The following is a 12338-nucleotide window of genomic DNA, read 5'->3' as shown; positions in this document are numbered from 1 at the left end:
ACCGACAGATTAGGAGAAAATGAACTTTGTTTGAGACCTGTCTCTGTCTGAGCAACACACTCTCGCGAGATTTGGCTCTCATAGTTTTCCCATCGGATAAAATGAAGTTTAAAACTAAAATAAAACTTGCTTCTTTGCTTAATAATACTGTTATTTTTATTATTTAAGTATTTTTGGAAGAAAGTTATACTGTATCTAGTGTTGTATGTTCCAAAACGATGTGGGGAGCGGGGCGGCCACGCCCACTTAGGAGCCCGGAAGTGAGGTCAGAGGGGCGACCACGCCCACTTAGGAGACCGGAAGTGTATACCATTCCATACCATTGCCAGTAACGGCAATGCGCTATCTTGTGTATAGAGGATCTTTGGTTAAGGTTAAAAGATACAAACTTATCTGAAAGAGACATGTGACTCAGCGACCACAGGAGATTTAAAGGGGACCTATTATGAAAAACACGTTTTCTCTTGCTTTAACATATATAAAGTGGTCTCCCCTCAGCCTTCCAACTCAGAGAAGGAGGAAAGCAACCAAATTCTGCAGTGTCTGTACAGCCGCCCGGATGAGCCATCCAGTGTGAAGTGGCATCTACGAGTCATTCAGATTCTGCTCCCGTCGTTACGGAACGACTGAGCGATTTACATAGGTTGGCCTCCGATGCGTGAAACCACGCCCACAACTAACTCTGCCGGCCGGAGCTTCTGCCATTTTTTCGTAGCGGTGTATCGCGTCATTCAGGCAGCCAATCAGCACAGTGCCTCATTATCATAGCCCCGCCCACTCAGAATCCCGCATAGATAATGAGGTTAGAGAATGGGAAGATAAAGACAAGGCTCAGAGGCTGAATTTCTTTTTTTTTTTTTAAAGGTTTTTTTGGGCTCTAGTGGCCCTTTATTGAGATGCAGACTGGAAAGGGGTAGAGAAAGAGAACGGGGAAGACACGCAGCAAAGGTGCGCGGGCTGGATTTGAACCCGCGACCGCTGCAGGAGGAGGACTGTAGCCTCAGTATATGGCCCGCTGCTTAACCCACTGCGCCACCATGCAGCCCAGAGGCTGAATTTCTAATTTATTTAGCAAAAACAATCAAAATTTTGTTTTTAAGACATTCAAGGCCTGTTTAAAATAGGTATTAGATGCCATAATAGGTCCCCTTTAAAATTACCACAAAGACAGCAGAGAGGAAGAAAATGATGAGGGAAAAAAAAATGCATTTACCATAACGTGATGTGATGATCACGGCAAGAAGGTTCCCGGTTCCACTGGCCCGGCGGGAGTCTCTCTTTGTGGAGTTTGCATGTTCTCCCTGAGCTTGCGTGGGTTCCCTCCGGGTACTCCGGCTTCCTCCCACAGACCAAAAACATGCGTAGTAGGTTAATTGATGATTCTACATTGCCTGTAGGTGTGAGTGTGAGTGTGAGAGTGCTAGATTTAATCATTCTCCTAAAGTTTTGCCTAAATTCTTCAACACTGACAGCAGTGTAATTGCAGGCTTCCGAAGGGGCTGGTTTAAAACAGCTGATCTCCAGGATTATCACAGTGACTATAGTTGACTAGAACCAGTGAAACAAAAAAAAAACACCCAGTGAAATGCAGTTCTGTTGTTCAGAGAGGTAAGAGGACCTGCTGGTGTGAGCTGAAAACTAGAAAAACGTGGCTTGCATTTCTGCTGAGTATGCACATGGTAAGTCAGAATCAACAGCATGAATCCGGGGAGTGAACCTGCCTTGAGTCAAGAGTGGAGGGCTGCTGCTGCAGCTCTAATAATGGATATATCATATCTGAATGGCCCAGCATGAGTGAGTAATGTTGCTGACCATGTTCATTCTGTAGTTAGCTATCTTTCAGTGTGTCCCTCCAATATATGGATCATAGGAGAGATGCAAAATAGAATTTATCATTAAGGATGTCTGCATACAATATGTGGGAGTATTCTGCAACTAAGTATTTAGGTCTTACCTTGAATGAAGACTGAAACAGTTCTTTGTGGATGGTTTAGGTGAAACAATGTATTACGTTGTCTCTGCACACTGCAAATCCAGGTCATAAACAGAAGGTCATCAGCTCATGTTCCACCTAAGAGACTCAGAGTTAAGGATAAAACAACATCTCTGTCAGGAAAACAAAGAGACTTTTGGGACAAAGAAGAATTTCAAAGGGAAAAAAGGAAAGCCAAACACATACAGTACATTTACAATACTGCAGATATATAGAGACAAAAAATGAAAAAAATATTTTGTAACGCATAAATAAGCACATCGTTTTCCAGAATTTTCTTGAAGAATTGCCCACAGCTGCTACCGGGTGGGCCTGGTTGATATCTTCTCTAATTCTCATGATTTTACTGCTAAAGAAGCTCATAAAGTGTTCACTACTGAGAGCTGCAATGCAAGGCTCAACAGAGTTGTGACTCTTTGTCAGCTTGACTACAGTGTTGAACAGAAAACGTGGGTTACTTTTGTTATCCTCTATCAATGATGAATAATAAACTGTTCTGGCTTTGCGAATGGCTTTTTTACATACTATTAGAATATCTTCCCATTCACGATAAGAGCCTACAGACTTACAAGAGTACCACTTCCTTTCTACTTTACGCACTTTTTTGTATCTACATGCCGATATCTGAATTATACCAGGGAGTTAAGCTCCTATGGTTAGACACCCTTTCTCAAAGGAGCAACTGTATCTAAAGCTGAGTGCAGCAAATCTGCAGTCTTAAGGCTGAATTATGGTTCTGCGTTAAATCAACGCAGAGCCTATGCCGTAAGGTACGCGGCTACGTGACAGGCTCTCCGTAGCCTACGCCGTAGCTTGACGTGCACCTCCCAAAAAAATGTAACTACGCGTCGAGGCGACGCAGACCCAACGCAGACCGAGAGGGCTGTGATTGGTTTGCTTGGTAGCAACGCATTTCCAGTTCCGGTTCGTGAAGCAGTAGTGAACTTTCAGCGCTCTTTTCTTTGTGTGTGTGTGTGTGTGTGTGTGTGTGTGTGTGTGTGTGTGTGTGTGTGTGTGTGTGTGTGTGTGTGTGTGTGTGTTTGGGTTTTTGGGTTGTTTTTGTTTTTTAGTTGTCCTTATCTCTGCAGAGGTAGAATCCAGGTCACTGTTCCACTGTGGTAAGATGAGCGATGGCCTCGCTAAATTTAGCAATAGCTTCATCGGACAAACATCTGCTAAAATTTTACTTCCTATTTTGCGCTTCAACGTTGACAATGTTAAATTCAAACATTATTAAATAGTGGTCGGATAGGAATCTGTTAACAGATGACACTAACAGATTGTGAGGTTCTACGTGTACTGTATGGTCGACCGGTCAAAACAAGTAACCCCTCATGTAAGGGGATAGAGGAGGAACAAACTTCTCTATTGCGACTGCCTTACAATATGTAAACGAATGTTATGTTCAGTGATGAGTCCAGATTCTGTCTACGGCAGTTGGACCGTAGAGTCAAAGTCTGGAAAAGACATGGAGAACTCTATGCAGACTGCTGCATTGATAGAGGAACATCTTTTAGTAGAGGGAGATGCCCCCCGCATCTCCCTCTATGCAAAAACACGGCTCGTCATCATTAGAGGCCATCTCAATGCAGAGAGATATGGGGATGAGGTTCTGCAACCAGTGGTGAGCCCATATCTCCACAGTCTGGGACTCACTCTATCCTCCAAGATGACAGCAGTTGCCCCCACAGAGGGGCTTTATCAGAGACTATCTGCAGAATCTGGGAGTGCAGAGGATGGAATGGCCTGCCGGCAGTCCTGACCTCGACCCCATTGAAGACTTGTGGGATCAGCTTGGGTGTGTTGTTCGTGCCAGAACGACCAACACAACCACGTTGGTTGACTTGGGACAAATGCTGGTTGAAGAATGGGATGTGATCCCACAGCAGTGTGACCAGCATGACGAGGTGGTGCCAGGTCCTTGTGACTGTGTATGGTTCTTCCACACCCTACCAATGCTCCCGTTTGTTAAATTGATCAATTGTTAAATTGCCAATATTACACGGGGGAGGGGGCCCTCCGCTGTCGGCCTGCACTGGTGTCGCCTTGTTGGGGGGTTTCCTCTCTCCGGGCCCGTCTCCGGTCCCCCCCCGCTGCCCTTGCAGCTGGGCGCTCCTTTGGCTCCAGGGTTCCCGCTTTCGAAGGGGCAGGTGCCGGCCCGCTGGCGTCAACGGTCGGGGTGGCTCCGTCTCTCCGGGCAGGTTGGCCTCTCGCTGGGTGGGGGTAGTTGGCCTGGGGGGTGTGGACCTCCTGGCCGCATGTCCGGCCGATGTCGGGTGGCTGGTGCTCGCCTGGGTCCCGGTCCTTCACCGTGGGTTCCCTGGCTGCCTCCTCCCGTGGTCATGGGGGCCCTGCCCGCGGGTCCCCTCGGTCTCTGCTGGGAGGGGGCGGGCCTTGCTGGTGGGGGGTTTCTTCCCGCCCTCTTCTGGCCCTCCGTGGGGTGACTGGTGGCCTGGGTTCGGGTTTATTACTTGTCGGCTTCTGGTCTCTCGGGTGGTGGGGTTGTGCCCTCCCTCCTCCACTGTAGTTACAGTTTAGGAAGAGCATTGCTTTGACTTTACACACACACAGTTACACAGACATACACACTTGTTCACTCACCTACATACTCACTCCGCAATTTTGGGGGACAGATAATCGGAGTAGCCTAGTTTTGATTCAGTCTCAGGGACCTGAAATGATTGCTGTTTGTGTCTCTGCCTGTTCTCGTTTGTTTTTTCTCTTACAGATCTCCAAGGCTTGTGTGCTCGTTGTGCGTTTCCCTGTGTTATTCGCGTTTGAGACTAGCAGCGGATGCCACCCCCCCCACCCCCTACCCTTCACATTTAATAAAAAAATAAATAAATACATAAAAAAAATACATAAATATATATATATATATATATATTTATATATATGATATTTTTAAAATGCATATAGTATGCCTTAGGTTTTAACCAACTTGGTATTAACCATTAATATATATGCAGACAAAAAAATTGGGATAATGGGATAATGCAAAAAAAATAACTGTCTGTAACAGGACAAGAGCGATGCAATTAAAGTTTCTGCATAGAGCACATGTTGCCCCCAACCGTCTCTCCAAATATTAGAAAAGATGTCTCTCCAGTTTTTACTTAAATTTACAGTAAGACAGAAATTGGTGATCTTACTCATTGTTATTGGTCCTGTGTAAAGATACAAAAATATTGGAATGATATCTTGTTGGAAATACAGAAGGTTCTGAAAAAAAAGCTGGAACTCCACCCGGTTTCCCTTCTTCTGGGTCTTTCAGATGATCATGTTACTTATATATATATAAGAAAAGACTATATAATGTCGTGATATTTTGTGCCCGGAGAAATATTCTTATGCACTGGATCACGGATAAGGCCCCCTCAGTGTCGGGACGGCACAGGACAATAATGGAATACATACCTCTGGACCTTCTCTCTTGTCTTCTGTACTCCAAATCTAATGCCTTCCAAAAAACATGGAAACCATTTCTTGACTATATTAATGTAAATGTTTCTGCTATAATGATGAGAACATTTGTATAAAAAACCGTGTTCATTACTTTTATTTATTTTTTCTTCCCCTTGTGTAGCTTCCACTGTGTTGCACTCTAGATTGCATAATGTACCTGTTATATTCACCCAGAACTGATTTGTTTGGATTCTTACATGGCTATTCTCAGCTTGTTCTTGTTGTTGTAGTTGTTGTACGATATTGCTGTTTTGTCTGGTCCTGTCTTTTGTATGTTTATGAAGAAAATTAATTAACCCTTTAAAAAAAAAAGAAAAAAAAGGGAAATGAACAGGCTTTCCAAAGGTATCAGATTTATTGTCAAGAAGCATGGGTACAATGAAGAAATCTACCAAACACAAATGCCTTTCCTTTTTGTGCTAACTTTAGATACTGTAAAGAAGAAAATAAATGCAAAAATGAATGAAAAATATTTAAATTGTTCTTTGTTTTGTTTTTGTTTTGTTTCCACATTTATAAATTTCTTTGTCCTGATATTTCTACATTTGTATTATTGTTTAAGTGTATACTTTTCCACAGTTATTTTTTCTTATACTATAAGAGATATCTTTTTTGTAGACCTCCTATCATAAAACTCCACATCAGACTGCAGAATAAAACTGGTTCCTTGAACATGACAGTGGACTCAGCGGGCTAAATGGGCTCAGTGGGCTCAGTGGACTTCGACGTCCTCCCCAGGTATAGCAGATGTGAATCCAGCCGGTCATCTTTGGTGTGAAGAAGTCCAGCTGGTTTCAGAGGAAAGAGAGTCCTTGCACGTGTATTGTTCCTGAAAAATGCCTCACTGAGTATTTGTCTTTGTTCAGCTTTGTCACTCATGTCCTCACATGTGGAGGCTGATATCTCAAAGTCTTGGAAGTTGTATAAATCAACTCAGACACGAACGGGAAATGGACTAATTTCTCCAAAGAACAATAGACAATAACAACTGCATTTAGTAAAAAAACTACACAAAATAAATGTTGAAAAGCAGCAACAGAGAACGTCAGTCTCATTCCCGAAGTTCCAGCTTGCCATCTCTGACCCTCCACCTCCAGCACTGACACCCGTCATGAGCAGGAACGCAGCAGAACCACAGACCGGACTCTTTGATTTCCTGTTCAAGGGACACCGCCTTTCTGTCCAGAGTCTCTAAAGTGAAAGCTTTCATTGAGACCTGTGTGATAGATGGGATAATTCACACAGATTAGGGACGGCTGAGCATCAGTTCTCAAGGAGGAATATGTCGGCTCAAGTAGGAGCTCGGCATCAAAGTTTCTATAATTTTGCAATTTTGTTTAAATAAAGCTTTTGGTCACCAGTTTGCATGTTGACATTTGAGTTTCAGAAGTTTCATAATTTTATACTTTTCAGTTAACACTTTCACACCTGATCACTGATTCCTACAGCAACGTGGCCCACTTTGACCCACCGGCGTTCTCGGATCCTCAAACACTGGCCCTGAACGTTTTCAATCCAGATATCCACACCTGAAAATAGCAGATTTTTGATGTTGCAACTAATCAGTGTGTGACAAGTGGTGCGATAAAATATCTCTGCCATCTTACCATCAAAGCAGCATGAAGAGGGCTGGTTGGCTGGAGCCAACCACTCCAGGTGTCCGCCTGCGTGACTGTTGCAGGAGGAAAAGACGCCAGAGCTGAGGTCATCAGACGAGTATTCGGAGTCCTTTAAAATGATGAAAAAACAATCCGTTGTGAGTGTTCAGATTTTCTCGTACAACACGTATTCAGATCGTTTTGCTTGAATCACACCTTCTCTGATGTGTCTATCTGGGAGTTGTCTGAGCAGCTGAAACAGGAGGGGGGGTCATCTCGAGGTTCTGGAGAAGGAGTCTGCATCTTGGTGCCTATAGGGACATCTGAAAACAAGGAATGATCAGGTTCTGTGAGAAAACATGCAGCATACTGGGCTTCAGTACAAGTAGTAGTACAAATCATGTATTTTTCCATGAATCTGTAGTTGATGGACTATTGTGGGCGGAGCCTCTGGATTGGAAGGTTGGTGTGGGGGATTCTCTTATTAAAAAGGAGAACTGGAAGGTTCTGATTAAAGATGCATGCGGAGGTGCTGGAGGAAAAGTGTGGTGGAGAGTGGATTGGGGAAGGAACGGTGATGTTCCAGCCGGTCTTTCCTCCCTGCAGGGCCTGGATCAGGCATGGGAGCACACCTGCTCCACCTGTGTTTACGGAGATGAGCTTGGTGACACATGTCCAACTAAGAAGAGGCTCTGAGGCTGAGCTGGGACACACTGGAGAGCAGAAAGCACTTCTCTTGGCTGGGTTGGGAAGCTCCAGCAAGAGCTGGAAGAGGTAGCTGGGGAGATGGAGGGCTTTGCCTCTCTGCATTGGCTCAAGGACTTTGTAAAAGTGGTTCATTATCCTTGAAGAGGCTTTGTTCAACAAGACTCCTGAGAGTTGATAACTAATAACATTAGTCAACAACTTGCATGTTCACTCGCTAGAAGAAATAGTTATTTGTCATTGTGATCCCTCAAGGGAGGCCAGTGTAAAAAACTGCTTTATAGAAATATTTGCTTCCATTAACCGTAACCAGATACCCAACTTAAAACTACAAATGAATTCAATTAAACCTGTAATGGAGACATGACAAACGTACTCACTGACTGGTTCAGTTGTTACACGGTGATATACAGATGAAACATCAAATCCACTAACCGCCAAGTAACTCATTTTGAATAAACTGCCTCTGTTCTAATGGTTTATTGAAGGACTTTCCAGAGTGTCCACGTAGGTCAAATGTGAAATATCTAACAAGATATAGAATTGCTGGCAAAAAACCTGTCTGCTTGCTTCCACCTGTCTGTGTGGATGTTTGCTTGCTGACATCCTGGCCTGGTCTGTTTATGTAATAATTGCTCGGGGGGTCATACATCTTTTAAGAAACACATTTTCAGCACATTGTGAGTTTGTGAGGTGGTCCCAGTACTCGAGTTGAGGGGGGATGAGGGGGGATGAGGGGGATGGCATCCCCCCTGAAATAAAAACAGTCAAAATCATCCCCCCTGTAAAACTGCCATCCCCCCTTTCCATCCCTTATGTCATTTCATCAATGAATGTGGTTTTACTGCTAGTTCAACATTTAGAGTCATCACCAGAAAAATAACACCAGAAAAATTACTTATTTGACAATTTTCACCTGTTTCAAGTAAATTTTCACTTGAAATAAAAAGGAAAATCTGCAGGAAAAGATTTATCTTCTTATTACAAGCAAAAAAATCTTGTTCCACTGGCAGATGTTTCTACTTATTTCAAGTGAAAATCTACTTGAAAAAGGTGAAAATTTTTGTTTTTTCCAGTAATGAGTCTTGTTTTAAGTGTAATGAGATTTTTTTTATTAAAATGAGACATTTTAACTAGAAATGAGACAAATATTCTTGTAAAGATTTTGAGTTTTTGCAGTGATCCATTTTACTTATCCTGTGAAGGACAGAGGCATATTGATAAGTTCAGAAAACTGTTTTTTATTGTTGTGTTTTGATGTAAGCCCAGTGGATATTTAAAGCTTACAGAAGGCTGCATTTAACTGCTGCTATGTCATTCCTGCAGTATTTCTGCAGGTGTTTTGGTCAGTGCTATTATTTGTAATATATTATATTATTTGTAATCAGCACAAATGATCTGTCCCCATATGATAAAATCCACCATCCCCCCTGATTTTATTTTACAACTCGAGTACTGGGTGGTCCATCTGAGCAGAATTCAGCATAAAACAAAACTATTTTGTAATTGTAAACTATGAACAATTTTGTTAAAGTACTGGCAAGTTGAAGTGAAGGTGTGATGAAGAGCGTCTCTGACTCACCATCTCTGAGGTACTCCAGCTCTGCTTCGGACCCCCTGGAACCGTCATTCATGGGCTCTGGCTGGCCTTTCTGCAGCAAAGGGAAGAGGTCTCGGAGAGCACAGAGGTACTCTGTGGACACAGGCGACTCCTGCTCTTCATCCTCTTCCTCATCTTCTCCCTCCTCCCAGTCACCCTCATAGTCGTTCTCAGTTTTAAGCCACTTCTCCTGAATAAACTCCTCTTCTCCAATGTATATGTCAACTTCTGAGTCTGACCCAGTGTCCCAGTCTGCATCCTGTGTACAATCATCCCGCAGTAACCCTGGATGGGAGTCCCAGTCTCCGGTTGCAGAATCAGTCTCTGGCTCAGAGGTTTGGTCTGAAGCACCACCGTCCTCGTCACTGCTGTCCTCCTCCACTGCCATGGTTCTCCAGGAGCTCACCCAGACCACATCTGGAGCGCCGAAGGCCCCCGCTGGTTTCTCTGGGCTGACAGGGATCTCAGGGATCACAGCACAGTGGTCATCGTCATTCTGCCTGTGGCCATGATGCAGCTGCTTATAGGCGGTCTCCACTGAACTAGTGCTGAGACCTCCAACTGTGAAAACATATTCACATGAATGATGGACGGTTGATACGTCAAGTTTACTGTCAAGAAGGTGGGATCAGGTGAGTGATGCTTGAACCTGCTCTGAGGGCTTTGGTGGTTTTCCTCCTGAGCTTCTTTGCCGATGCTCTTCTGTCCGGGTCCTTCTGGAGTCCAGCTCTGAACACTTTGGCCGTGAAGTTGTTACAGTTGGACGGTACTTCCCAAAGAGGTGGAGGCTCATTGACAATCTGATTGGAAGAACACGCCTATGTGTTTTTTAATCAGCTTATATACTGTCCCTATCAGTGTGCAGATCACGGAAAAGAGGACATTCTGACCTGGAGACAGAGTGGATGGGCGTAGTAACGGATCCACGGCTGGCACCCATTGAGCATGTGTAGTAGCATGCAACAGCTGCTCCACACATCTGCTTTGGCACAAAGCTGATCACCTCTCGCCACCTCGGGAGCCATGTGGGTCTCTGTGCCAGGGAAGCCAGCTCCTGCATTTAAAAAGATGCAGTGGATTTAAGTCGGTCCAACTTTTAATGTGTAATCAACATCCATCTCTGCTGGCGATGCCGACCCACTGATGGCTGTTGGCCCAGAAAGACCCCAGGCTGCTGCACAATCCGTTTTTATGCCTTCTTTTATTGTAACAAACCTTTTTATGCATTTAAAAGTTGGCTCTAGAGCAAAATTTCAGATCCTTTACACATCTACACATCAACAGGAGAAAGAGAGCGGAAAAGAGACAATAGCACGATTAACCTTGATTGTTTTCCATGACAAAAGGAAAGGAAGCAGATGATTTTTGAAATACCACCACAGAGGGAATAAAAGCGTCTCCCACAGTGACTGAAAGTGTCCACTCACTCATTCCCTGGGTTGACGTTTACCAGTCTGCAGAGGGGCTTGTGGCTCTTTTTCCCTCGTTTCCTGTGTAAGTACATACGATCTACGGTGCACAGTGTGAGGAAACGCATTTCTTTCAGATCAACATGACATCACCCTCTTTGGCCCGGACTTGCAGCAATACTTTTGTGTATCTCTGTGGTGTTAAAATGACATAAAAAGTGATATTTGGTCATGGCTGAGGGGATTGTGTCCTGGTGTCACATTTCCCGAAGACACCTGAGGGACGGTGTGTTGGAACTGTTTCATGTGACGAGGTTGTGCAGATGGAGGAAAGCGTCATTGCAGCCAAGACAGAGATGTTCCTTTTCCCCGGTCATTTTCACGGACTTACTGTGATTAAGAAAAAGACTAAAGCAGACTTGGTGCAGTTTTCTGAGTGATGGTAAGAGATGCATGGTTCCAGCTCATCTCAGCTGGGATAAAGGCAGCTGTGCAGTTTTACTAGAATGTGTTTTGATCAGTTGATTGTAAGGCTGGTGGTTTGCTACCTTGTGGGTCACTTGTTTACCCAACTTCCCAGCAGATATCCACCAAGAGAACTATTCTGACTGTTTTCTGAGTGGAACCATAACGGGAAGACAGATTCTTAATGAGAGATTGCAGAAATCACCAAACGGATGTTGGGTCTGGTTTCTATTTATACGTGCCTGACAAGCAGACTTTGTTTGAAAAAATGCATGAAAAAGTGTAGTTTTTTTACTGTAATGGGATCAAAACCTATTGATCAGTAAGACTGTTAAAGCAGCACAACGTAACTTTCAGCTTTTCTGAGTTTGGCGGCATCTTTTGGATAAAAGCGGTAGTGCTTTACCAGAAAGAACACTACGTTTCCCATGAGCACCAACGCGTACTGCCGGAAAACTCCTGTCCCGTCGCGTGCATTTGTTTTGAGAGAAGACGGGACGCTTTTCTATTTCACCAAGTGAACAGACGGAACGCAAAAAAAAGATGTTAAACTGCTGGAAAGGAACTGGAATTTACTGGGATACCTTAAACAAGGCAGCCAGGGAGCGGTATATGGAGAAAATAATGATTATTAACGGTCTGGATCCATATGAAATCCCTACTGAAGAATGGAGCTCCTCGTCAGAGCTGCACTCTTTAGAAAGGATTTACTGCCGCAGTTTTGCAGAACCACCGTCTCCGGCTACCTTGTTTAGGAGTGTTTGGCAGCTGCTTTGGTAAATGTTTGACTCGCCATGTGTTTCAATAAATTTGTATAATAGTACAACATACAGTACATGTTTTGTATCCCTCTTACTTCTCTTTTCTTTTTTTTTGACTGCTATATTATGTTGAAGAGGCTCCGAGGCGTGAGCAATATTTTTCTTTTCCTCGTGAGATTATTTTTTTCCTCTGCAGCTACAAATAAGAGTTAATATTTTTTCCTCAACAAACTAGTTTTATCTGAAGATTGGGGTTAATTGCACCGCAGAGAGCTGGCCAGCAACTGCGTTTAGCTGGCGAAGTGGGGAATAAAACCCATGTTTTGATCCGACCCGGTCTGT

The 12338-nt window shown here is 43.9% G+C and overlaps 1 protein-coding gene across 4 annotated transcripts in view; it reads right to left on the bottom strand.

The window, feature by feature from the left end:
- Positions 1-5808: 5808 nt before the first annotated feature.
- LOC133419520 (STE20-like serine/threonine-protein kinase) overlaps positions 5809-12338 on the bottom strand; it is a 22303-nt gene continuing 15773 nt past the window's right edge. The window contains exons 9-15 of one of the 4 annotated variants that reach the window (XM_061708728.1): positions 10252-10415; positions 10011-10161; positions 9344-9922; positions 7273-7379; positions 7066-7186; positions 6887-6987; positions 5809-6674 (exon numbers count right to left, since the gene is read on the bottom strand). In XM_061708728.1, the coding sequence (XP_061564712.1) occupies positions 6510-6674; positions 6887-6987; positions 7066-7186; positions 7273-7379; positions 9344-9922; positions 10011-10161; positions 10252-10415 (1388 nt within the window). In that variant the 3' untranslated portion in view covers positions 5809-6509. The remainder of the gene's footprint in view (positions 6675-6886; positions 6988-7065; positions 7187-7272; positions 7380-9343; positions 9923-10010; positions 10162-10251; positions 10416-12338) is intronic. The other 3 variants (XM_061708729.1, XM_061708731.1, XM_061708730.1) reach the window with 3 other exon arrangements.

Source organism: Cololabis saira, chromosome 19, assembly GCF_033807715.1.
Source record: "Cololabis saira isolate AMF1-May2022 chromosome 19, fColSai1.1, whole genome shotgun sequence".
In the NCBI taxonomy this organism is placed as follows: Eukaryota; Metazoa; Chordata; class Actinopteri; order Beloniformes; family Belonidae; genus Cololabis; species Cololabis saira.
This window is presented reverse-complemented; position numbering and strand designations above follow the sequence as displayed.